Below are 27,917 nucleotides of genomic sequence, written 5' to 3' on the forward strand. Positions count from 1 at the left end.
GTGCAAACTGCAGCTAGGTCATCTAGACCCAGAGCTGCTCGAGGTAGTCCTCCAAGGCCACTTGCAGTCTCCTCCACTGAAAGCCAGGGATCGTCCAGGCAGCAGGCACTAGCACTCTGTAGGAAGACTAGGACAGGTAATGGGCACAAGGGGGATACAAAAGGAGCATTTGTGTGCAAATGCATGATTTTGATCATAACATTTGGTATGCTTATTTTGTAATAAGTCTAAAAGTCAGTTACAGAGAGAGGTTATGTGTGGAATTGACGCTGAATGTAGAATTTGGGGTTGCAAGTACAAGTATGACTCCAAGGGCAGTCCTTTGCAACCAACCCAACCAAAAAGGAGCTGTCTAGGTTTTCTCAGGTTCCCGCTTCCTGGCCCTAAGCCGTTTGGCTAATGGCAGCAGGTGTCCCCTCATGATGATAAGGTTGTACAGCCTGCAGCAGACCAGCTCAAACTTTGATTATTCTATCTGCCAAGTCCTACAGCACTCATTCAGTGCAGTATATGCATTGGAACTGTCGCTTCACCACACCGATACCCTGCTCTATCAGAATTTGTGTGGCAGCATGGCTCTCATTGTATGTTTGCTGTGCGCGTGGGTGAGTGGGTAACGCCCCAGAGTGTTCTTTCTACGACTGAATGCCTGTAAAGCATGCCAGGTTGGCTGGAATGTTGAACTCCAAACTGGCACCACTCACGTCAGATTAGTGTGAATGGCTGATTAATGTTATGATCTATCTGCTCTGTATACTCCTGGTGGGCGTTTATCATACGCAAACTCATGCCTGTAACTAAGTATCAATCGACGCAATTCGCTCCAGAATTGCGCACATGCACTGCGGGTGCCGTTTTGGAGCTTTCAGATCACCGCTGAAAGTTGCAATAGCCACCCAATTTCTTGGTCTATTATCCTTAATTTCCTTCTCTTCCACAGCAGTGACAGTGAATCAATGGCAAATTTAAAATTTATGAATTCTATTGTGTTTCCAGCTCGATAACCCCGATGAGCAGGCAGCTCAAATCAGGCGGGAGCTGGATGGACGTCTTCAGATGGCAGATCAAATAGCAAGGGTGAGTAAAAGGACTGCACTAAACACCAACAGATTTCTCTCCCATTCTTTGCACGATGTTTTCCTCCATGTGCTCTTTTTACATTTTCTTTTGAGAACTAGTGACCGGTTTCATTTTTATCTCCGTTGATTTTTTTTTTGTGAAGCATTGTAACTTCGGAGTACCTGAATTTATTTAAATAGATGGAAATTGTCGCTGCTGATTTCTGTAAGGCACAACATTTAAAAACTGTGACTTTCCCACTGACGATTACCCTGAGCAAATAAATGACTCAACTGCAAGTTATATCACGCAGTAGAGCTTACTGACTACACTGTCAAGATTTATTCCTTGAGTGGTTTCTGGTGAATGTACTGCAAGATGATCATGGCTTCAGAGACATCCAAGGGAACTAAACACATGCTGTGAGCTATTATATAATCCGACTGCTTCAATTTAACCTTTAACGGTGAACAGAGTTTTCATTGTCTAGTTACAGCATCATTTCAAACCGAGTAAAAGTATCTAGTGCCTAATTTGAAAAAATGATCAAATATTTATTGTCAAAATTGACATTAAAATTCAGTTCTCGCACTGCAATCTGCAAAGGGTAATAGATAGGTTAAGTGAGTGGGCAACAATTTAGCAGATGGAGCATAATGTGGGAAAATGTAAACTCATCCACTTTGGCAGGAAAACTAGGAATGCAGCATATAATTTACATGGAGAGAGATTGCAGAACTCTGAGATACAGAGGGATCTGGGTGTTCTGGTATAATAATCAGAAAAAGTTAATATGCAGGCACAGCAAATGATTAGGCAGGCAAAAGGAATGTTGCTGTTTATTGGAAAGGGAATGGAATATAGAGGTAGGGATGTTTTGCCACATTTGCACAGGGCGTTGGTGAGACCAGTCTAGAGTATTGTGTACAGTTTTGGTTTTCTTGTTTAAAAAAGGATATAAATGCGTTTGGACCAATTCAAAGAAGGTTCACTCAAGTGATACCTGGGGAAGGGGGAGGGTGTATCTTACGAGGAAAGGTTGAACAGGCTGAGTCTTAGTCCTTTGGAATTTAGAAGATTGAGAAGTGATCCGACTGAAACGCATAAGATCCTGACGGGCATTGACAAAGAGTGGATGCTGAAAGGATGTTTCCCTTGTGGGAAGACTAGAACTAAGAGACTCACTTTAAAAATAAGGGGGCTCCCATTTAAGACAAGAGATGAGAAGATTTTTGTTCTCTCAAGCGGGTTGGAACTCACTTCCCCAGAGAGCGGCAGAGGCAGTGTCAATGAATATTTTTAAGGCAGAGGTGGAAAGATTCTGGACTGATGAAGCAAATCAAAAGTTATCGAGCCTAGGCAGAATGTGGAGTTGACACCACAATCAGCTCAGCAATGATTTTACTGAATAGCGGAGCAGGCTAGCGGGACAGAATGGCCTACTCCTGCTCCTCATTCATTTCCTTGTCTGCAATCTCATTTTTTCCCCTGCCTTTTAGATGCAAAGGTAATGGTTGATTTCTGTGGTGCTGTTATCATTTGGTACTTGGGACATATAATAATGCACTGTTTACCCATAGCATGCAATTAAATAAAACCTATTAGTGCTTCAGTTCAAAGCAAGTGATTCAATCCAGGAAGCTGCCCATACACCACTGTGCATAATGGCATTCGCAGTATTGGAGTATGTATGGATGGATTAGATGACAATGATAAATTGCTCTAACATCATCTTAAGCCATAATCATGTTACTAAATTGAACTATAATCCACCCTATGCTTTATCCTACATGTTTTACTGTCTTGTTTGTGATGTTACTGGAAAAGCTCTTGATAACTCAAATGTGTGATAAAATCATGCTGCATGTTAATTATAAACAGCAGTTGGTCAAGTTGTGGTACAGTACGTTACCGCATCAGTGCCAGGCTATCACTGACTAGGCATTCATCCAAATGCCCCATCTGCCCAATGCACCAACAGTTCTTTCCATGCACACAGTGTAATTTCCAAATTCATCCTTGGCTGGGAACTTCCTCAAAGCTGCTCCCACTTAATTGGCATAACTTCACTGAAAATGGGGCAGTTATCCTGTTCCATATGTATGTGGGATTCCTGCTGCACTTTGGCAAAATTACGATGGAAGAGACAGAGCGGCTCTGCAGAAATCCTGGCCTCCTTCGGTGGCATCACTTTTTTGCTTTTGTTTTAATTTTTGGAATACTTGCATGCTAATGGAGTAACATTGGATGGTAAAATAGAGGAATATTCAGCCCTTTGTGCCTTGAAAATCATAATGTATATGTCACATATTAACATTAAGGTTTTATGAAGGGTAAGTCATGCCCAAAAAACTTGCTTGAGTTCTTTGAGGATGTCACCAGCAAGGTGGATAATGGGGAACCTGTGGATGTGATATATCTAGATTTCCAGAAGGCGTTTGACAAGGTACCACATAAAAGACTCATCCAGAAGATGAGATCACAGGTGATTGAGGATGGAGTACTAGATTGGATTGAGGATTGGCTGACTGACAGAAAGCAGAGGGTTGGGATAAATGGGTCCTTCTCTGGCTGGCGAACTGTAACTAGCGGTGTGTCACAGGGGTCAGTCCTCTGCCTTTAACTGTTTACAATCTATATAAATGATCTGCAAGCAGGGACAGAGTGTAACATAGCAAAACTTGATAATATAATAGGTGGAAAAGCAGCCAATGAAGAGGAGATAAAGAGTTTACAGATGGATACAGATAGGCTAGGAGAACGGGCCAAAATTTGGTGGATGGAGTTTAATGTGGATAAGTGTGTGCCGAAAAAGAGACAAGCAAATTATTATCTAAATGGAAAGTGGATTCAAAATGCAGCTGGCAGAGGGGTCTAGGTGTCTTTGTTCATGAATCACACAAGGTCGATATGCAGGTACAGTATGTAATAAAAAATGCAAATGGAATTTTTGGATCTTATTGCAAAAGGACTGGAGTATAAAAATAGAAAGGTGTTGTTGCAATTGTATTTGTGAGACCACATCTGGAGTATTGTGTCCAGTTTTGGTCTTTTTTGAGGAAGGATATGGTGGCATTGGAAACAGTTCAGAGGAGATTCACCAGATTGTTTCCGGGGGAAAAAGGGTTGACATATGAGGAGAGATTGAACAGTTTGGGTTTATACTTGCTGGAGTTTAGAAGAAAGGGAGAGGATCCGATTGAGGAATATAAACTAAGAGGGATCGATGAAGTAAACGCAGACCAAATGTTCCCCCTTATGGGATAATCTAGATTTAAAACTGCTTCTCGGAGAGGGTTGTGAATTTGTGGAACTCACTGCCTCACAGTGTGGTGGAGTCTGAATCATTAATGGTTTCAAGAAGGAGATCTGATCAAAAAAATGGGTTAAAGGGATACGGGGAACAGGCAAAGAGGTAGATTTGAGACCAGGAAGAGATCAGCCATGAGATTCACGGTGATTTAGCCGTTTGGATCAGAAATTGGCCAGCTGTAAGAAGACAAAGGGTGGTGGTTGATGGGAAATGTTCAGCCTGGAGTTCAGTTACTAGTGGTGTACCACAAGGATCTGTTTTGGGGCCATTGCTGTTTGTCATTTTTATAAATGACCTGGAGGAGGGCGGAGAAGGATGGGCAGCTCCTAAATTAAAAAACATGACCCTGCCAGTAGCCATCGAGACGTGTAAAGTGCATGAACAGGCGAAAAGTCGCTGCTCCCGCCTTAAATCGGCAGAACAGGACCAACTTGCCTTCCACGAGGCAGAGAGTGTACAGGCCATCGCCCGAATGCGGCGCCTTAGCATCGATGAAGGCGGCCATTTTGCGCGCTATTCCTGGAGTCCCACGCATGCGCACCACGGACGGGAGAACGAAGCGGCCAAAGACAACACTGCGCAGGTGCGAGCGGCGGCTGACCGCACTGCGCATGTGCGACAACGCACGGCGCCTTACGACGTCAACGTCATGACGTGCCCGAACTGCGACACCGCCCACTTAAAGCAGAAATGCCCTGCAAGAGGCAGGCAATGTTTAAATTATGGGAAGCCTGGCCATTATGCACCTCCGATAGGGGGCCAGCGATCCCAGTTCCAACGCAAACACGTTCGAAGTGTGCAACAAGCGCTGCTGGATTCGGAACCTGGTAACACCACTGATCCAGAGGACGACTGCCTGGAGTCCCCATATCATGTGAGCATCAATACCACGTATGACAAGGCCTCCTCAAATTCAGCAACACGCCTACCCATCCTCAACGTGGATTCTGCGGACTCAGCTTCTGACTTTATCCTTGCGCTCCTGGCGTACAGGGCAACCCCTCTGTCCACCGGTATGTCTCCGGCTCAACTCCTTATGAATCGTGACCTGCAGACGACTGTTCCGGCCATTCATTTACCTGACCTGGATCACCTCCCAGTGCTGCAAAAGGTGCAGCAACTCAGAAACCGGCAAAAGCTGACATACGATGCTCATGCTACTGATTTGCTTGTGCTCTCTCCAGAAGATGTTGTTCGCATCAAGTTGCCTGGTTGAGGCTGGTCAGCTCCAGCTGTTGTTGTTCGACAGGCTGCTCCCAGGTCGTTCGTGGTTCGCATGGCTGATGGATCCATTGTCAGGCGCAACAGAATGGCACTGCGCAAACTTGCCTGCCCACCATCGGATCTCACGTTCCCAGCTGTCGTTATGCCTTTTCCAGACACCTCGCTCCACGAGGCCACCAATCTGGCTGCAATCCCGCCTGTCAAGGCGCCGTCGTCCCCACCTCCACCTCTCAGGCGGTCGACAAGGATCCGACGCAAGCCCCAGAGATTGGACTTATAAATATTTCCTTTGTACATATTGTTCTGTATCTGCACACTAGACACCTTACATGTACATATGCATTCACTTGCCATTTGCTGTAAATAGTTATATCTGTAAATATGTTGTATATGCACTAAGCAACCGTCAAGTTTTTTTTTTAAAGGGAGGATGTCATAATATGCACCCATGCACATCATGAGTGTTACAACCTGCCTACTGACGATTGGCTGGGGACTAATGACTATCCCACAATCCTATAGGAGTATGAACTTCCCCAATGAAGGGGGCGGAGAAACTCCTAGTATAAATAAGCTGGCCAGTTCAGGAACCAGCAGGAAGGAGAAGGTAGCAAGGGAAGTTACTGCTACTGTTATATATATATATTGTTATAGTAAATAAACGTTATTATTTTGTATCCTTAAACCTCGTGCTGGATTCTTCGTGGCCCTTACAAAACTGGCGACGAAGGTAAAAGTGAATAGCTGTCTACACTGCTGAAGCCACCTCCCTGGATTTTTGTTGGATACAGGTTGGAAGTTGTTTTCTATTATACCATGCCTCTGTACGGACGTTTGGATGTTTTTGATGCTGCGCTGGAAAGCTGGAACCAGTACACACAACGGATGCGTTACTATTTCCGGGCAAACAATATCACTGAAAACGAGCGCCAGGTGGTCATATTGCTCACCGCCTGCGGGCCGCATACGTTTGGGGTGATTAGGAGTCTTACGTACCCAGCTGCGCCGGACACCAAAACGTTTGACGAACTTGTGAATATAGTGGGGCAACACTTTAACCCAACCCCGTCCACGATAGTCCAGCGTTACCGGTTTAATACCGCTGAGAGGACCCCTGGAGAATCCCTTGCCGATTTTCTATCCAGGCTACGCGGGATTGCGGAATACTGTGACTATGGTGAGACCTTGTCAGAAATGTTACGCGACCGTTTGGTTTGCGGTATTAACAATGCAGCAACCCAGAGAAAGTTGTTAGCGGAGCCAACATTGACTTTTCAACAGGCAATACAAATAGTCTTGTCCCGAGAGAGCGCAGAGCAAGGAGTACAGGAGCTACAGGGAATGGAAGTGCATGCCTTGGGGCGCAACCCTTTCCGCCCAAAAACGTCCCCCCGCACTCCTGCGGTACCTTGGGCGAGGCAACGACCGGACCGACGCCAGTGGCCATCGGACATTCCTCCCCGAAGGGAGCCTTCTCCAGACCCAATGGATGAGGAGCCATGTCCGTGTCAGACTTGTAGGCGCTGACCCCGTCGCGGACGGCGGTCCTGGGGACGCCAGAGGCGCCGTCGTTCCGACCGAAACTGGGACCAGCCCAGGGGCCGTAACTGGGACCAGCCCAGAGGCCGTACCTTCCATGTGGATGAACCTGCGGCGACCACTCCTGAGGACGTGGAGACGGAGGACGACTGCCTGCAGCTGCATTGTGTGGCAGCTCCCCGTGTGGCCCCCATTAAGGTACGAAGTCTTACAACACCAGGTTAAAGTCCAACAGGTTTGTTTCGATGTCACTAGCTTTCGGAGCGCAGCTCCTTCCTCAGGTGAATGAAGAGGTATGTTCCAGAAACACATATATAGACAAATTCAAAGATGCCAAACAATGCTTGGAATGCGACCATTTGCAGGTGATTAAATCTTTACAGATCCAGAGATGGGGTAACCCCAGGTTAAAGAGGTGTGAATTACATCAAGCCAGGACAGTTGGTAGGATTTCGCAGGCCAGATGGTGGGGGATGAATGTAATGTGACATGAATCCCAGGTCCCGGTTGAGGCCGCACTCATGTGTGCGGAACTTGGCTATAAGTTTCTGCTCGGCGATTCTGCGTTGTCGCGCGTCCTGAAGGCCGCCTTGGAGAACCACATCTCCACATCATGGCCCCCATTAAGGTGACAGTGCGGGTCAATGGCCACCCGCTGGAGATGGAGTTGGATACTGGCGCAGCGGCCTCCGTGATCGCCCAGAGGACATTCGACCGCATCAAGCAGGGTATACAGACCCTTACATTAACTGACTCACAGGCCAGGTTGGCCACCTACACGGGGGAACCACTGGACATTGCAGGAACTACAATGATCCCTGTTGTCTATGGACGCCAGGAGGGGCGTTTCCCACTTATCGTAGTGCGTGGCCATGGGCCCAGCCTGTTGGGTCGGGACTGGTTGCGCCATTTGCGGTTGCAATGGCAGCACATCCTCCAAACAGTTTCTGGAGGGTTGACTGAGGTGCTAGGACGATACCCAGAGGTATTCCAGCCTGGTTTGGGGAAAATAAAAGGGGCCGTAGCCCGTATCCAAGTTGAACCAGGAGCCACGCCGCGCTATTTCCGGGCGCGCCCAGTGCCTTACGCTTTGCTCGAGAAGGTAGAAGGAGTGCTCACTCGTTTGGAGAGTTTGGGTATTATCAGGCCCGTCCGTTTTGCTGACTGGGCAGCACCAATTGTACCAGTAATGAAGCCAGATGCCACAGTTCGCTTGTGTGGCGACTATAAACTTACAGTGAATACAGTTTCCCGATTCGACCGATACCTAATGCCTCGCATAGAGGATCTCTACGCGAAACTTGCAGGTGGACTCTCATTCACAAAATTAGATATGAGTCACGCCTACCTGCAGTTGGAGCTGGACCCTGCCTCCCGACCATATGTAACAATTAACACACACCGGGGCCTGTATGAATAGACACGGTTGCCCTTTGGAGTATCCTCTGCCTGCGCAATTTTTCAACGAGTTATGGAGGGCATTTTGAGAGGTTTACCACGTGTGGCTGTCTACCTAGATGACGTGTTGATTACAGGGACGTCGGAGCAAGAGCATTTGGAAAATCTGGAGGCTGTCCTTAGACGCCTTTCGGAGGCTGGAGTCCATTTACGTCACACAAAGTGTGTGTTTCAGGCAAAAGAAGTAGTCTACCTAGGTTATCGGGTGGACCGCGAGGGTCTGCACCCCGTCGCAGAGAAGGTGCGCGCAATTCAACATGCCCCCACCCCGACTGACACTTCGCATCTTCGTTCTTTTCTCAGACTCGTAAACTATTACGGGAAGTTCCTCCCCAATCTGGCAACTACGCTGGCCCCCTTGCACCTGCTGCTAAAGAAAAATCACACCTGGGTTTGGGGTCAGCCGCAAGAAACCGCTTTCCGGCGGGTAAAGCAACAATTGTCGTCGTCTGGGTTACTAACCCACTATGATCCGGGAAAGCCTTTGCTCGTCACATGTGATGCATCCCCGTATGGTATTGGGGCTGTCCTGTCCCACAAGATGGAGAACGGGGTCGAGCGACCGATAGCTTTCGCCTCCCGCACATAGACTGCAGCGGAGAAAAAGTACGCGCAGATCGAGAAGGAGGGCCTGGCAGTGGTTTTCGCGGTGAAACGCTTCCACCAGTATGTGTACGGCCGCCATTTCACTATCGTGACTGATCATAAGCCCCTGCTGGGACTCTTCAGAGAGGATAAGCCAATACCGCCCATTGCTTCTGCACGGATCCAGCGCTGGGCTTTGTTGCTTGCTGCATACGAGTATTCTCTGGAGCACAAACCAGGTACGCAGATAGCAAATGCCGACGCACTGAGCCGATTGCCTTTATCGACCGGCCCCATGTCGACCCCCACGACCAGTGAGGTGGTTGCAACCCTAAATTTTATGGACACCTTGCCTGTCACGGCATCACAGATCCGTGAGTGGACCCAGGCGGAGCCAGTCTTGTCAAAGGTTCGGCACATAGTCCTGTATGGTGGGCAGCATAGACAGCTCCCTGGCGAGTTGCGGGCATTTTCCTCCAAGCTGTCAGAGTTCAACGTGGAAGACGGCATCCTCTTGTGGGGGACGCGTGTGATTGTCCCGGAAAAAGGCCAGGAGCTGATATTATCAGACTTGCACAATGGGTATCCGGGCGTGACCAAGATGAAAATGTTGGCCCGGAGTTATGTCTGGTGGCTAGGCCTCGACACCGACATTGAGAAGGTGGCCCAAAACTGCTCCATTTGCCAGGAGCATCAGAAGCTTCCGCCGGCCGTGCCCCTACATCACTGGGAATGGCCAGGGCGGCCTTGGGCACGCTTACATGCAGATTTCGCAGGCCCTTTTCAGGGATCCATGTTCCTTCTACTAATTGACGCCCAGTCCAAATGGCTGGAGGTGCATAAGATGCAGGGGACAACGTCCTGCGCAACAATTGAAAAGATGCGTTTATCATTTAGTACGCATGGCCTCCCCGAGGTGCTGGTCACGGATAATGGCACTCCATTCACGAGTGAGGAGTTTACTAGGTTTACAAAGACGAACGGCATCCGCCATATCCGCACTGCCCCTTACCACCCGGCTTCAAATGGGTTGGCAGAGCGTGCAGTGCAAACATTCAAAAGAGGCCTAAAGAAGCAGTCTTCCGGATCAATGGACACAAGACTGGCTCGCTTTTTGTTTACGTACAGGACCACCCCCCATGCAGTGACTGGGGTAGCTCCCGCAGAACTCCTAATGGGCCGAAGACTTTGCACCCGCCTTAGTATGGTCTTCCCGGACATTGGCGCAAAAGTACGCCGCACACAAGAACGGCAGGGACAGGGATTGTCTCGGCATCGTCCGATTCGGCAGTTTGCGCCCGGTGACCCAGTATTCGTGCGGAATTTTGCTGGTGGTGCCCAATGGGTTCCTGGTGTAATCTTTCGCCAAACAGGCCCTATATCTTACCAAGTGCAAGCCCAGGGTCGTCTCCAGTGAAAACATGTAGACCACATCCGGTCCAGAAGATCATCCCCTCAAAAGATTCCCCTCCCCTGGAGCTCATTTCAACAGCCGCAAAGACCAGAAACAAGGGAAGGTAGTCCTCAAAATCTTCCACTGGTGCCTCACTCGAAGCCTGCGCAGGTCGTCACGGGACCGAATGGAGATAGAGACGCTGACATGACGGAGGCAGCAGACTCTGACTCCGAGATGGAGACACAGGATGAATCAGAGGGGAATCCTCGGGTCCACAGGCCGTGAAGGTACAACCGCGCCGTTCATCACGGAAGCGCCGGTCTCCGTCTCGTTACACGCCGCCTGATCCAGCGCCGCGTGCAAATGGCGTCCGGCCTGCGGCCAAACGAGTTTGACGCCTTCCTTCGCCAGGGTCTTCGGTGGATTCCTTGGACTTTGGGGGGGAGGGATGTTATAACCTGCCTACTTACGATTGGCTGGGGACTAATGACTATCCCACAATCCTATGGGAGTATGAACTTCCCCAATGAGGGGGGCGGAGAAACTCCTAGTATAAATAAGCTGGCCAGTTCAGGAACCACCAGGAAGGAGAAGGTAGCAAGGCAAGTTACTGCTACTGTTATATATATATATATTGTTATAGTAAATAAACGTTATTATTTTGTATCCTTAAACCTCGTGCTGGATTCTTCGTGGCCCTTACAAAAATGAGGTATAAACAGGCAGTGACAGACACCCAGGTTAGCCAATCAACATACAGGATAGAACACAACCAATCACCAGACAGAACACCAGAGGGGGACTTCCAACTATAAAACACACGAGGCATCTTTCCACTGGTGACAACTGTAGTGATAGTCAGGGTGTATATATCAGTCAACACCTTCTACATGTGGATCAGAGTTAGCCTGGTCTAGTAAGTTAGAGTTAGTACACTTATAATAGTAGAGTGTCAACCCACAGCCAGCTGTGTGCATTGTTACAGAAGTTCAATAAATCGTATTGAACCAACGCCTACGTTTGGTGTATGCTTTATAGTTCATCTGCATCCTGTTGCAGTCCGTGTTACCCCAGGGTGAATAACACGACAGGGGGAACTCCATTTAGCAATGTTTAAAAGGCCGGCCAGTAAGGCATCAATCAGAAAGTGACCCGGTAGGGATCGACCGGGAAATGTGTGTACCATAATTGTAAATAAATCAAAGTTCTTTATTTTACTTGGTGTGGATTCCCCATGTCCTTAATAAAATGGGATTGTTTGAAATTTGGCATTCTTGGTTTTGTCCTGATGGCTAAAAGACAAGACGCTTTGGCAACATATCTCTAATTACAACAATGAATCACTATTTTTATAGCGATTGAAATTTAATCAAACTATAATTATTGATGAGCATTGTGCTCATTGGAATGGGTTATTCAAAGTTTACATGTGCCAGTAATGCATATCGAGAGTAAACATTTTTCTTCTACACTATCAGTCAATGATTATTCCGCACTGTTTACAAAATAATTATTTACTAGATAGAAATACTGAAGGTTGGATTTCATGTTGAGTGGGGGATTCAAAGTGTATAAGGGAGCCTGAGGAATGAATGCTTGCACCCTCTCAGGAATGGCTTAAATTAAGACTCTGGTGGCGTGTATTAGTTACCTGATAAATCTATGCTGTGTTGCGCCTACGGTGATATTGGACCCAACTTAATGCCAAACACATTGCATGTGTAAAAGCAGGAAACTGAGCTACAAAAGCATTGGCTTCTTTGAATATGTAACTGAGCTGACTTGGGCAGGCAAATTACAGGAAGAACCTTAAGCCCAGAAGAATTTGGGTAACAATCAATTCTGAGGCTGAAACTGCCACATTGGTTGTTTCATCCATATTGCTGCCAGAGAAGTTATTTTTCCACATCATGGACCCTGCAATTATGCTAAAAATGACGTGGGATTTTGGGGAATGTATTTTCTTAAAATACACTATTCCAAATAACAGAAGTGTGCATTAGCAATGATTGCAATTTCTTCTTTATTTAACATTTATTCTGGGTTAAGTAGCCAATGCAATAAAGGCTCCTGTTTGTTTAGTAATTGCCAAAATAATTCTCTCTGCTTTTTCTCATTTAAAAGACTAGTCCTTCTCCTCCCCATTACCAAATTAGACTAATCTTCTATAGTCAGCTTGAACATTTATTCAAATGTGACCAGGCTGTGGCCCTGATAGTATTATTGAGTTTCTGCTTGATTTAGAACTAAAAATAACTTTTCTGATATATGTCAAGTCCTGGTTTCGAAACCGCCATCAACTGTAGAAAGGCTATTCCACTAAAAGATACTTAAGCCTGCTGCTTTAATTCTTTTTGTGTAATGAACTTGTTCTGTTAGATCCCATTGGGAAAGCTAATAAAGGCTATATATTTCTTTAGGACATCATTAAAGCTGCAGTTGTCAAGGTCAGAAAGTCCAATCGGGACCATAAATCACCCTTTTTTCCATTCCCAGCTGCACCTTTATAGTGAACAAATAAATGAAAGTGTTAAATAAAGGAAGCATTTCCTTCAAGTTCAACTCATTGAAGAAAATCTCAGTGCTGGGTCGAAATATGTTTCTGTTATTGGCAGTGCGAAGTGCCACAATTCATAATAAAATCATTACATGCATTTATGGCCCTGAATTAACTTTACATCGGGGTTCTCCTGGTTGTTTACAATGACCTCTGTGGAAAATCTGCAGAATGCACAGCATTTGTGTCCTTTGGGGTTCCTGTGCATCTACCAAAGTTACGGTAGGTGGTTGGCAGACCCCCATAGAAATTCAACTCCAGTACTGCCTGTTCACCGAGCGGTAACCATTCTAGCACCTCTGTCACCCATCACAGATACAGGGACTATAATCAGAGTCTTTTATTCTGCAGGAGGCGGTCGCGTAGTGGTATTGGACTATAACCAGAGTCCTATGTTCTGTGGGAGGCGATGGCATAGTGGCATTGGCACTGGACTAGTAATCCAGAGACCTAGAGTGCTGTGGGGTCCGCGGTTCAAATCCCACCACTGCAGATGGTGAAATTTGAATCCAATAAAAATCTGGTGATGACGAGTGATGTTGATTGTCGTAAAAACTCATCTGGTTCACTCATGTCTTTTAGGGAAGGAAATCTGCTGTCCTTCCCTGGTCTACATGTGATTCCAGACTCACAGCAATGTGGTTGACTTTTGCTGCCCCTCAAGGACAATTAGGGATGTGCAACAAATGCTGGCACAGCCTGCAATGCTCAGGTCCCATGAACAAATGTTAAAAATCCATAAAACACACATTGTTAGCCTCGTGGTTATGATGCTGGACTGTCTGTGTTGAGTTCCAATCCTATCATGGCAAATTGTGAAATTAAATTAAATAAATCTGGAGTTAGCACCAGCTATCAAATTCTTGGAAAAATCCAACTAGTGTATGAATGTCCTTCGGAGAAGGGGGTCTGTCAACCCTGCTGTTACAACACCCTAGGCTAGTGCATGGTTAATTCCACCCCCCACCCCCCCTCCCCACACACACATAGACACACACACACATACTTGACCCGGAGTCACAACACAAGTGAAAACCAGTAATTCTTAAAAATAAATCTGATGTTTTTGGCCGTTGGAATATACTCCACTGATAATCACAATACAAATGTAAAATTTGTCTTTCTTTTCTCTTGACTGTAATTGTTGGCTGTCCAATAATTACAGTCAGCAGGTTTGTAACTTTAAACGCAATTACTGTTTATTTATAACAAGAACTATGATGCAGAAAATACAACTGGTTAACCATTTCCTAATTCCTCACTTCAACTTGCCACTCCATCCTCTGCACACATACACAAGGCACACAAATACAGAGGGGAAGAAAGGGGAGTAAAAAGGGTAAAGAGAAAAGGAGTCTTTGTTTCAGATGGGTGTTTCCAGCAGCTTGCTCCTCTTCAAACCTTGCGTTCAGTTTGAAGCTTTTACTGTAGATTCATTGAGGTCTCTGTAATTTCAGGAATAGAGCACTCACATCTTTTATGGAGAGAGGGAAAGAGTCCTGCAATTTATTCATTCAGGCTCTCTGCAGCTCCAAGAACTCTTTCTGGCGAGGGCGAGAAAGCATGTCCTTGTCTTTTTGTGTGCAGGAGTCAGACTGAAACTCCTTGGACTCTTGAGAACCATCCCACTTGGATAGGATCCAACCATCACTCCAATCATCCTTTTGGGACTTTTCATTGGCTCTCAGCCAATCAATCAAACCAAGTCCCAGCCCATTCTCTCTCTGGTGCCAAGAAGTCTGAAGCTCCTGTTCAAACGAGCAGAAACTAGCAGAGTGTTCTCTCCTGCAATTTCTGAATTCCTCATTCTCTCTGCTGCTTGACTTAAAGATACATGTCCATCAATCAAACATGGGTCAAAGATTTTAACTGCAAAACAAAAGAGGACATAAGGGATTAAACAGGAATTATCCTTACACTGTTCAGTTTACTTGACATGTGATTCCCATCCTAAACTATGGCATTGATTTTTAATAGTAATAATAATAATCTTTATTAGTGTCACAAGTAGGCTTACATTAACACTGCAATGAAGTTACTGTGAAAATCCCCTATTCGCCACATGACAGCACCTGTTAAGGTACACTGAGGGAGAATTCTAAATGTCCAATTCACCTAACAAGCACATCTTTCAGGACTTGTGGAAGGAAACCGGAGCACCCGTAGAAACCCACGCAGATATGGGAGAACATGCAGACTCCACACAGACAGTAACCCAAGCCGGGAATCAAACCCGGGTCCCTGGTGCTGTGAAGCAACAGTGCTAATGGCTGTGCTACTATGCCACTATTGATTTTGATGTTGACTGAAGAAGCCTATCAAGCAGCTAGTTGAAAGTCATCACGATGAATTCACCACTGACACAATGACTATAGCTGTTCAATGTGAAGGCCCATTGCCACCTTCTCAGGGCAATTATATTGCGATTTTCAGTGGAGTCTATTACATCATGCTCTTGACCTGTGCCTTGTAGATTGTGAACAGGCCTTGCGGGGTCAGAATTGGGGAGTCACCTCAGATTTACTTGCCTCTGACCTGCTCAGTATTTACGTGGCTGGTCCAGTTCAGTATATGGTCAATGGTAAGCCCCAAGATGTTGATAGTGGGGGATTCAGCGATGGTAATGCCATTGAATGTCAAGGGGCGATAGTTGGATTCTCCACTTGTTGGAGATATTCATTTCCTGGCACTTGCGTGATGAAAATGTTACTTACCACTTATCAGCCCAAGCCTGAATATTCTCCAGGCCTCGCTGCACATTGGCAAAGGCTTCCTCAGCATCCAAGGAGTTGCCCTGTCTGCTTTCTGTGCATCTCATTCACTAACTTTAGCCAAGAGGTAATCTAAATGATTTGGTGAATGTGTTTGCTATGATATCACGTTTTCACTTTTAATTTTTTTTCAACCTTCATGTTTGACAATATTCATTGCCCAATCCTGCTAATCATGTTGACTTCTTGGGAACAACAGCATTTTTTAAAAAAAAGTTTGAAACGGTTAAGTCACTTTGTGTAATGAATATGGAATTTGGTGATATCATTGCCAAGCCTGGTGCTGATTGCTTCTTCTGGGGAAAGTATCCTTCATGGGGTATGGTATAAGACTGTCAGATGGACAGTTGAAATTCCTTAATATGACAAGATTGGTGTGATTTCCACGTTGTCTGGATGTTTGGTTCATGAGATGTAGGAAGTAACTGTTGTGAAGAATGAGGATTATTCCATGCTTTTTGCTTTGTGTAATAAATGCAATGATATTGCATAACATTTTTCTCACTGTTTTGTAGGAACGCAAGTTTCTAAAGTTTGTGTCCAAAGAAATGGAGAACATGTTTATTGAGGAGCTTAAGTCATCTGTAAATCTACTGATGGCAAATCTGGAAAGTATGCCTGTTTCTAAAGGAGGCTCGGAATTCAAACTGCAGAAGCTGAAACGCAGTCATAATACCTCCATCATTGACATGGGAGAGGAAAATGAAAATCAGCTGTCCAAATCTGATGTTGTCCTGTCTTTTACACTTGAGGTGAGTGGATAGCAAATATTAGTTTGGTATTGTAATTTGTAAAGCTACAATAATGTAATTTGTCAAGTAAGCATTCCTTGATCTTCCCACTTTATAGCGTTGTTTGCAGCAAAATTAGGTCCTCCAAAGACAAACTGACTGGGCAGGTGGTATATTGCAGGCCTCTGGTTGGGTGGCCAACATAGTAGGTAACTTACCTACTATTTGACACACCCCAACTCCTCGGGTGAAATGTTTTCCGACAGCTGCATATTGGGAAAACTGAAGCAGTTGTCTTTGGCTCCACCACAAACTCCGTTGCATTTCAAGAAGTTGAATTAAAATAAATGACTACAAGCCATGAGAAGAAATCAGTTGAAAACTTAAATGATGAAAGTTTTGCTGCATTGGTTTAGTGAAAGTGAAGTTGAAGTTGGGAGATCTCTCGAATATATGGGTCAATTTCATTCAAGCTGGGTTGAAATAATTTCTTTTTCGGCTCTTGTGCATCTCTATTAAAATATGTTTATGTAATTTTGCACGAGTTCGAATGTGTGTGAGCCAGTGGAGTGACTCAGAAACTGACATTAATTGCATTCTCAAGGGGCTCAAAGGCTGGGAAGCAGAGAAATGAAAGTCATGCTGGTGCAGTGGCTGATGTCCCAATAAGGTGTGAATTTACCTGTACCTGACCAGTGAGTGCAGAATACTCTGTCCAAACGTTGCAGAGATATCTTCACATGTTACACTTGCACGTTTACCAACGCCAAAATGAAAAGGAGAAATGATTTGAAAGATAGAAGTTATGGTGTTAAATTATTTTGTTTTCCAGGTAGTGATCATGGAAGTGCAGGGTCTCAAGTCTTTAGCACCAAATCGCATTGTGTATTGTACAATGGAAGTGGAGGGAGGAGAGAAATTGCAAACTGATCAAGCTGAAGCTTCTAAACCAACGTGAGTGGCTTTGTAATTTTGTTTTACGCATGCAGTGGATTCATTCTTGTCTTTTTTCACCAACTAGGTATTGTGTGCCTTCTCCAGACTGGGATTCAATATGTCATGATTGCAAAATTCACAAACATACAGGGACACGCCCTGAAATATTAATGATTTCCGTTGATCCTGTGGGTCTGCAGTATACATTACACAAAACACATGTGCAGTTGCTATGTCTTAATTTATGAAGACTTGGCTAACATAGGTGAACTGGGGAATATCTATGGATGTTTTTTATATGGCTTCCAGAAGGCATTAAATAAGCCTCTCAAAAAAAACTGTTTGCTAAAGTTGAAGCTCATTAAATTGAAATAATTATTGACCTGGTTAAGAAATTGAAAGCTATAGTGAATGGGGATAATGACAGGTACTCTTAATTAATATAATGTGACCAGTTTTATCCTGCAAGGTCCTGTCATGGCCTCAATTATTCACCGTATTTGAAACAATTTAGATGACGGAATAGAAACCCACATCTCCAAATTTGCTGACAACACAGATGGACAAGATTGTAAGCAATGTGGTTGCAAGTGATATATTAATAGATTAACTGAATGGGACAAACTGGAAAATGAATTTCCGTGTAAAAAAAATTAGGTTGCCAGTTCAGAGCGAGAAAGGATAGAACGGTATACTTTCTAAATGGGGAAATCGAAAAGCAGTGGAAGTCTTCAGATCATTATAATATCATGAACAGGTACAGAAAATAATCAAAACAACTAATGGAATGCTGACCATTATATGTAAAGACTGGGGGTACAGGGTGGTAAAATCTATGCTCCAGGCATAAAAAACGCAAGCTAGACCACTGAGGCCAGTTAAACTGAGATGCTCTGAGAATGACACTTTAGAAAAGATTTATTAGCCTTGATTCGCCAAAATGTTACATGGTTGCCCAAGGAGGGATTACACAAGCCAGAGCAGCATTCCATGGAATCCAAATAATGAAGAAGCAATTTAAAAAAAAATTTTTTAGAGTACCCAATTATTTTTTTTTCCAATGAGGGGGCAATTTAGCATGGCCAATCCACCTAACATGCACATCTTTTGGGTTGTGGGGGTGAAACCCACGCAGACACAGGGAGAATGTGCAAACTCCACACGGACATTGACCCAGGGCCAGGATTCGAACCCATGTCCTCAGAACCGTAGTCCCAGTGCTAACCACTGCATCACATGCCGTCCATGAAGAGGTGATTTGATCACGATATTGAAGGGACTGATACGTAGACAAGTGGAAACTATTTCCACTGGGTGTTTAGGGCTGTGGGCACTGGAACCAGGCCTTTCGGAAGTGAGGTTGGGAAACATTTCTATGTGCAAAGATGGTGGAAGTTTGGGATTCTCTTCTGCAGGCAGGAAATGATGCTATTTGAATTGTTTGATTTAAAATCTGAGGTTGATTTTTGTTATCCAAAGATATTAAGGGATATGGGGTAAAGGCAGGAGGACAGAGTTAGGTCGCAGATAGACTATGATCTCTTCGAATGGGGAGCAGGCTGGGGTGGCTAAATGGCTTACTCCCATTTCTGTTTTCTTTGGGGCGCGTTTGGAGGACTAGGACAGATGTTGTCTTTTTATCCAACCCAAAATCGTCAAGATTAGAAATCTCCATTCGTCAGTGTGAGACTGATTCAATTTTATGGATTGAGCAGTTTCGTTGCACTGAGGGTAGATGGAACTGGAAATATCAAAAATGCAAAGATACTTATAGAAACAATTATTCATGTTGGAATTAGTAGTCACATAGAAAAATGTGGGTTGATTATAAAGAGGCACCATTTTTAAAAATGTGTTTACGGGATGTGGGTGTCGCTGGTTCGGCCAGCATTTATTGCCCATCCCTAGTTGCCCTACAGAACGTGGTGGGGAGTTGCCTTCTTGAACAGCTGCAGTCCCAGAGGTGTAGGTACACCCACTGTGCTGTTAGGGAGGGAGTTCCAGGATTTTGCCCGTGCGACAGTGAAGTAACGGCGATATATTTCCAAGACAGGATGGTGAGTGACTTGGAGGGGAACCTCTAGGTGGTGGGGGTCCCAGGTATCTGCTGCTCTTGTCCTTCTAGATGGTAGTGGTCATGGATTTGGAAGGTGCTGTCTAAGGAACCTTGGCAAGTTACTGCAGTGCATCTTGTAGACGTTGCACACAGCTGTCTTTGTTTGTCAATGGTGGAAGGTTTTAATGTAGGCGGAAGAGGGAGCAATCAAGCGGGCTGCTTTGTCCCGGATGGTGTCGAGCTTCTTGAGTGTTGTTGGAGCTGCACTCATCCAGGCAAGTGGAGAGTATTCCATTACATTCCTGACTTGTGCCTTTTAGATGGTGGACATGCTTTGGGGGGTCAGGAGATGAGTTACTTGTCGTAGGATTCTTAGCCTTTGACCTGCCCTGGTAGCCACAGTATTTTTAAAAAATATTTTATTCAAGGCAATTTCATATCAACAAACAAACACAGAAGCTGCATTTCCCATACCAGCTTACCCAAACAGGTGCCAGCTTGTGGTGATTAGGGGCTTTTCACAGTAACTTCATACTTGTGGCAATAAAAGGTGATTATTATTATTATAGAAGAACATCCATACAACTTTATAAACAACCAACACCCACTACACCCCCGCTCCCCCAATACCGGCCCCCTCTCCCAACATGTCTTCCCCATTTTAACTCTCTTTGCTGACCCCTCAAACCTCCTTAAAGAAATCAATAAACAGCTTCCACCTCCGAGTGAACCCATCCACTGACCCCCCTCAAGACAAACTTATCCTTCTCCAGCCTCTATAATTCTGTCAGGTCGCTCACCCACACACCTCAGCTCAGAGTCCTTCCACCCGAACAAGATCCGTCTCCGGGCTATCAGGGAGACAAAAGCCAAAACATTGGCTTCTCTCACCCTCTGGACTCCCAGGTCTTCCAACACACCAAATATCAGCACCTCTGTCCTTGGGGTCACCTTCACCCCCAGCACCTCGGACATTACTTCTGTAAGCCCCTGTCAGAACCCCTTCAGGTTCGGATATGCCCAAAACATGTGGATGTGATTCACAGGCCTCCCCGCTCACTGCCCACACCTATCCTCTACCCCTTCAAAAACCTTGCCATCCTTGCTACCGTCATATGTGTCCTATGGACATTTTAAACTGACTGAGTCTTAGCCTCACACACAACGAGGATGCATTCACTCTCTGCAGGGCCTCAGCCCATGTCCCAACTCCTCCTACCACTTAATGCTTTCTATCCCCCACCCCCCCAGTCCAACAATTCCTTGTAGACCTCAAACACCTTCCCCTCCCCTTGCTGATCCCTCAACAGCATCTTATCCTGCAACCCCATGGGTGGCAGATCAGGAAAGGACAGCACTTCTCTCTTTAATAATTCCTGGACCTGCAGGTGCCTAAAATCGTTCCCCCTGGGCAGCTCGTACTCTTCCTCCAGGTTCTCTAACCTCGCAAACTTGCCCTCTGTAAACAGGTCACCAAATCGCTTTATCCCCGCTTGCCAACACCCACAAAATCTCGCGTCCGGCCCCCTTGGCGCAAACCTATGGTCATTGCAGATCGGTGCCCACACCGAAGCATTTTAGCCACAGTATTAAAATGGGAAGTCCAGTTCAGTTTCTGATCAATGGTAACCCCCAGGACGTTGATTGTAGGCGATTTAGTGATGGTAATGCCATTGAATGTCATGGGGCGATGGTTAGATCCTCTCTTGTCAGACATGGTCATTGAATGGCACTTCTGTGGTGCAAATGCAACTTGTCCAGGTCTTGCTGCATTTGGACATGGACTGCTTCATTATCTGAGGAGTCGTGAATGGTGCTGAACATTGTGCAGTCATCCACAAACATCCCCACTCGGAGCTTATGATTGAAGGGAGGTCATTGATGAAGCAGCTGAAGGTGGTTGAGCATAGATCACTCCCCTGAGGAGCTCCTGCAGTGACATCCTAGAGCTGAGGTGATTGAACTCCAACCACTACAACCATCTTCTTTTATGCCAGGTATGACTCCAACCAGCGGAGAATTTCCCCCCTAATTTCCATTGACTCCAGTTTAGCTAGGGCTCCTTGATGCCATACTCAGTCAAATGCTGCCTTGATGTCAAGGGCAGTCACTCTCACCTCACCTCTGGCATTCAAGCTCTTTTGTCCATGTTTGAACCAAGGCTTTGATGAGGTCAGGAGCTGAGTGACCCTGGTGGAACCCAAACTGAGCATCCGTGAGCAGGTTATTGTTGAGTAAATGCCACTTGATAGCACTGTTGATGACTCCTTCCATCATTTTGCTGATGCTTGAGAGGAGACTGATAGGGCGGTAACTGACTGGGTTTGTCCTGTTTCCTGTGTACAGGACACATCTCGGCAAGTTTCCACATTGCCGTGTAGATGCCAGTGTTGTAGCTGTACTGGAACAGTTTGGCTAGGGGTGCGGCAAGACCTGCAGCACACGCCTTCAATAATATTGCTGGAAAATTATCGGGGCCCATTGCATTTGCAGTATCCGGTGCCTTCAGCTGATTTTTGATATCACATGGAGTGAATCGTATTGGCTGAAGCCACACCTGTGATGCTGGGGACCTCCGGAGATGGATCATCCACTCAGTACTTCTGGCTGAAGATTGTTTTGAATGCCTCAGCCTTCTCTTTTACACATATGCGCTGGACTCCTCTATCTTTGAGGATGGAGATATTTGTGTTAGCTCCTCCTCCAGTGAGTTGTTTAATTGTCCACCACCATTCACAGCTGGATGTGGCAGAACTGCAGAGTTAAATCTGATGCGTTTGTTGTGGAAACGCTTAGCTCTGTCCATTATTTACTGCTTATGCTGTTTGGCACACAAGTAGCCTTGTTCTAGCTTCACCCGATTGACACCTCATTTTTGGTATGCCTGATGCTGCTTCTGACATGCTCTCCTGCACTTTCATTGATCCAGGGTTGATCCCTGACTTGGTGGTAATGGTAAAATGAGAGAAAAGCTGGGCCACGAAGTTGCAGATTGTGGTTGAATGCAATTCTGTTGCTGTTGATGGCACAGCACCTCATGGATGCCCAGACTTGAGTTGCTAGATCTGTTCGAAATCTATCTCATTTAGCACGGTAGTAGTGCCACATAACATGATGGAGGGTATCCTCAATGGATTTCTAAAGGGGAAATCATGTTTAACGAACTTGCTCGAATTTTTGAATAGGTACCAGAAAGGGTCAATGAGGGAAATGCAGATGGACTTTCAAAAGGCACTCGAAACAATGCTACACAACAAAATAAAAGGGATAGTAACAACATGGAGACAAAATTGGCTGAGTAATGGGAAACAGGGTAACGCTCAATGAATATGTCTGGGGTTGGAGGATGTTTATAGTTGTGTTCCGCAGGAATTGGTATCGAGACTCATCCGTTCCCTGGTATGTATTAATGATCTAGATCTTAGTTTGCAGGAGACAATTTCAAAGTTTGTGGATGACACAAAACTTGGAAATATTGTACACTGTGAGGAGGGCAGTGTGCAACTTCAAACCGACAAGTTGGTGAGTGGTCCGATAGGGGACAGATGGAGTTCAAAGCGGAGAAGTGTGAGGTGATGCATTTTGGTGGAAAGAAGATGGACAGACGATATAAAGTAAAGGGTAAAAGTCTTAAGGAGTGCAGGGGCAGAGGGACCTGGTCTATATGTGCATAGATTATTGAAAGTTGTAGGACAAGTGGAGAGAGCAGTTAATAAAGAATACAGCATCCTGGGCTTTGCTAATAAGGTCATAGAGTACAAGAGCAAGGAGATTATGCTGACCCAATACCAGGCACTATAGGGTGCTAGACTATCGAGAGGATGTGAATGCACTGGAGAGCGTGGAAAACATGTTTACAAGATTGGCTCGAGGGATGAGGATAGATTAGAGAGGTTGGGATGGTTCTCCTCGGAGAGAAGAAGACTAAGAGGAGATTTGATGGAGGTGTACAAAATTATGAGGGGGCTGGACACAGTAGATAGGGAGAAACTGTTCCCGTTTCGTAAAAGGATCAAAAACAAGAGGGCGCACAGATTTAATGTGATTTGCAAAAGAAGCAGATGTGACATGAGAGAAAACATTTTCACACAGCGAGTGGTTCAGCTCTGGAATGCACTTCCTGGAAGTGTGGTGGAGGCAGGTTCCATCGAGGCATTCAAGAGGGTATCTGAGGATTGAATAGAAACCATGTGCAGGATTATGGGGAAAAGACAGGGGAGTGGCACTAAGTCACAATGCTCATTTGGAGAGCTGGTAAAGACACGATGAGCTGAATGGCCTCCATTGACGCCATGACAATTCTGTGAATCTGTAACTGGAAGGCACAGCCTCAGAGGCTGAGATTAAGAAATGTTGTCAGAGTGATAAACGACCTATAGGTACGTTATGATACGGTGTTTCTAACTCACAAATGCTACCTCTTCACGATAAGCATGCGTTTTTGAAATAATATTCTTTAGCTTTCAAAATTAGTTTCAATATGATTTATCATTTAAACAGGATCATGTTTCATTGTTGAGAACCCTTTGATAGAAATTCAGATACATTTTGTCTCGAAACATGGCATCTGAAAAATACAGTTATCAAAACATAAACAACACAGTTCATGTTTGGCTATTCTTCGTCCCATAAGACAATGAGTGGAATTTTAGTTGCCCTGACAGACATGCAGTTAAAATGGATTGGATGGAATGCGCACTCCATTCTGCTTTTAAAATGGTTAATTTTTCACTTGTTTGAGGGATCAGATGATGACTAAATTCACACTTTATTATTGTTTCAGACACTGCATATTCTAGTTTTCTGGTAAAAGTTGGGACTTGCAGACTGCACTGACAAATATAGAGGGCAGGATTCTCCCGAGCGGGGTCGGGCCGGAGAATCGCCGCCACCGGCCTGTATCGCGCCACACCGCCCCTCCAGCGATTCTCCGCCCGGGATGGGCCGAACGGCCGTACTGAAAAACCCAAGTCCCGCTGGCGCGTTCTAACCTGGTCTTACCCGGCGGGACCTTGGCGTGGAAGGGTTCGGGGGCGGCCTATGGGGGAGGGATGGGGGGTCCGACCCCAGGGGGGACCTCCGCTGTGGCCTGGCCCGCGATTGGTGCCCACCAATCGGTGGGCCAGCCTCTCGGGCTGGGGGTCTCCTTTGTTCCGCGCCGGCCCCAGTAAGCCTATGCCATGTTGCGTCGGGACCGGCGGGGAGAAGGGAGGCACCGCGCATGCGTGGAAATCGCGCCGGTCCCACTGCGCATGCGCCGTTGGCTCCGGTGCCACTGCACATGCACGGACCCCTGTGGGGGCCAGAATTACTGATCCTGAGGCCATGTTGACGCCGTAGGGAAACGCGACGGCGTTTACGACAGCGTCAACACTTAGCCTCAGGATCGGAGAACCCCACCCAGAATGTTTTGTTCCCCTTTTGTGAAATAGATTTGTTTTCAATGTTAATTTTCAGGATCATAATCCATTTGAGCTTTTACTTAAATATCATCCTAGATTTGCAGCAAGTCAAAAGGCAAATAGCTTGGTTAGCACAGTTTCAAATTAATACTGTGTTGCGATAATTTATGGATTTGAATCATTTCGTACTCCTAAACTCTGCTAAATTGCATATTGGTTTAATTAAGCTCAAAATTATTCTGTGCTGTAAGAACAGAATCACAAGTTTTGCAGCTTATTTACACATTTGTTCCTCTTGCGTTGTGAATATTTAAACTACTGGGATTTTGAGAGCAATGAAATGTGTTGTGGCCTGCAAATAATTTCTGAAAAAACTCAGCTCTGATCATTAAGTGTTGGGATGTAGGAATAATTTGCTACTTTCCAAATATGGATGGTAATTATCGTATTGCTTCTTATTGATGTACATGGTGAAGTGGTTGCAGTTGCAGAGACAATTATTAACTGAAAGTGTTGCATTGCAGACCTTTTTGATTTATCCTTGCTGGCTCCACATCTAAAACCTGCAATGAAATGCCTGCTCATCAAAGACTGAATGGTCTTTATATGTGTGTAAAGCACTTTGATTTTGATTTTTGATTTGATTTATTGTCACATGTACCGAAGTACAGTGAAAAGTATTTTTCTGCGGTCGATTAATGTACACAGTACGTACATAGTCGACACAAGAATAATCAACAGCGAACATTGACAAATGGTACATCGACCATTGGACTTGAGGTCTGCACTGGTATTACCACATGCAGTTCTTGGTTTTACACAGTCTATTTCAATTTTTTCTTTCACTCCCTTCCTCCAGCCCCCGCTTCATTGTGTTCCCCCCCCCTACTGTCTCACCTTGTTCAACTCACTGGGAGGCTGCTCCCACATTTCTTCATTTCTGAATCTCGGCTGTCTGTGGTGTTAGGTATTCAACCTTGTGCATCACTATAGCAGACTCCAATTTGATCCCTACCTGATGTCTATGTGGTGTAGTTTCAAGATGTCCTTGCTGAACAATAATATTGCCAATTGAAAAGCTTCCGTTGATGCTAAATATGCTAGGAATAGTTTACTCAGACGAGGAATTGAACCAGCAATCTTCTTGGAATGTGTGTTCATCACCACACTGCTTTAACCAATTGAACTATCAAGGGAGCAGAATTAACTTGTTCCTAAACCCACGTCATAGCAATCTGGTACAACATTGACTAGCCCAACATATTGTGGTGGATGCAGGTGTTCTCAAGATGATGCCTTGGATTCTGGGAGGTAATGAGGCAGTTATTTATCTTTCAATTTCTGTTATTCATTTGCAGAAAACACACTGACCCAGTCAATAGTTCAACAGCGAAAAATTGCATTTAGGTGCCACTGAATGACTTTCCCTGGATATTTTTTGATGGTATATTTTGAATATTTAGCGCCAAGGTTTATAACATTTCAGATTAAAAGACAATTCACGCTCTTATTTGGCTATCAAAGCATGCACACCAATGGCTCAAAAACTTCAAAACTTGTGATAATTATCTGGAGTATATAAAATAGATTTGTGAGGTGCTGTTTGTGGAGTATTTACCTGGGATTGCATTTGGCTATGTAGCACAGAAACAGGCCATTCAGCCAGCCTTTCTGCTCCACTCAATCCTCCTCCCATATTTTTTTCCTCATCTAAATCTGACATTGTGACCCTCTATTCCCGCCTCTCTCATCTGCTTGTCTCCCTTCTCCGTTAATGCAGCTCTAGTATTGTTTGGACAGGGGAGGGTTGATAAGGATAGTTCTCCTTTTTCCACCTCTCGATTGACCGAAGTCCGTGTGGTGATGTGCCTCAATGTAAATACATGTAGGCTAGCTAGACACTAGAGGGAGCACAAGAGACATCACACACACACACTCAACCAATAGATCAAGTAGATAGGACACGACCAATAGACATTCACGATACACAAGGAGGTGACACGACCACAGGGGGGCATTACACCAACCCATATATAAAGTACACCACACACATGATCTGTCTCTTTCCAGTGGAGACAGTCAGTGAGTACAGACACAGGGTTGATTCAATATTAGACAAGGAAGCCGCTTATGTTACATCTACAACAGAACAAATCATGGTACCAGGATTGAACTGTTTCAATCCAGATAGCCATACCTCAGCGTACAGTGACAACCAGCAACGATACTCAGGCAAGATGTTCAGGATCCGGGTTCCGCAGCAGCTCCAGTGCCACGGTGATCTCTGCGAAAACTGGCGGGCATTCCGGCAAAAGTTTGAAATCTTCCTGGTGGCAGCCGAACTAGAAGAAGTGGCTGATCCTGAAAAAACAGAGCTTCTCCTCACCATCGCCGGTGCCAGAGCAGAAGAAATCTTTTAAAAATTCAAGTTCTCCAAGGGGCAAAACAGGAGCGACTTTCAGGCAGTCCTGGATAAATTCAGCAAGTACTGTGAGGAAAACACACTCCAACCAGCAAGAAAAGGTAAGAGAAGCGCCAGTACAGGGTTGATTCAATATTAGACCCACCACGTGGATTGCAGCAGCTGGTTAGTCAGTCTGGGTAGCTATAGTAAGATTAGCAGTAGTGTCGAACCCGAGTAATAGAAGTGTAAATAGTTTAATAAACGTGTTGAAGTTATCTCCACGTCTGAACCTTCCTTTGTCAAGTGCACCACAAGGAAGTCGCTTATGTTACACCAACAACATAACAAATCAGTCAGTGTGTTTTTCGAAGAGAAATAAGTCTTATAACCCCATGAGTACGATAACTGTCAGCAACACGCATGTGGCAGGTTTTCTCAAACATTTTTTAAAAGAAAGATAATTTTTTATTGCTCAACATCTAAATA

General features: G+C 45.2%; 1 protein-coding gene across 1 annotated transcript in view; it reads left to right on the plus strand.

Moving 5' to 3' along the window:
- The first annotated feature begins 948 nt into the window (after positions 1-948).
- The window catches only part of LOC140387635 (calcium-dependent secretion activator 1-like), a 452,144-nt gene continuing 425,175 nt past the window's right edge, over positions 949-27,917 (plus strand). Inside the window, exons 1-3 of the mRNA XM_072470830.1 lie at positions 949-1,077; positions 16,418-16,654; positions 17,466-17,587. Coding sequence (XP_072326931.1) covers positions 1,057-1,077; positions 16,418-16,654; positions 17,466-17,587 — 380 coding nt within the window. The 5' untranslated portion in view covers positions 949-1,056. The remainder of the gene's footprint in view (positions 1,078-16,417; positions 16,655-17,465; positions 17,588-27,917) is intronic.

The sequence above is a fragment of the Scyliorhinus torazame genome, chromosome 13 (assembly GCF_047496885.1).
Source record: "Scyliorhinus torazame isolate Kashiwa2021f chromosome 13, sScyTor2.1, whole genome shotgun sequence".
Lineage (NCBI taxonomy): Eukaryota > Metazoa > Chordata > Chondrichthyes > Carcharhiniformes > Scyliorhinidae > Scyliorhinus > Scyliorhinus torazame.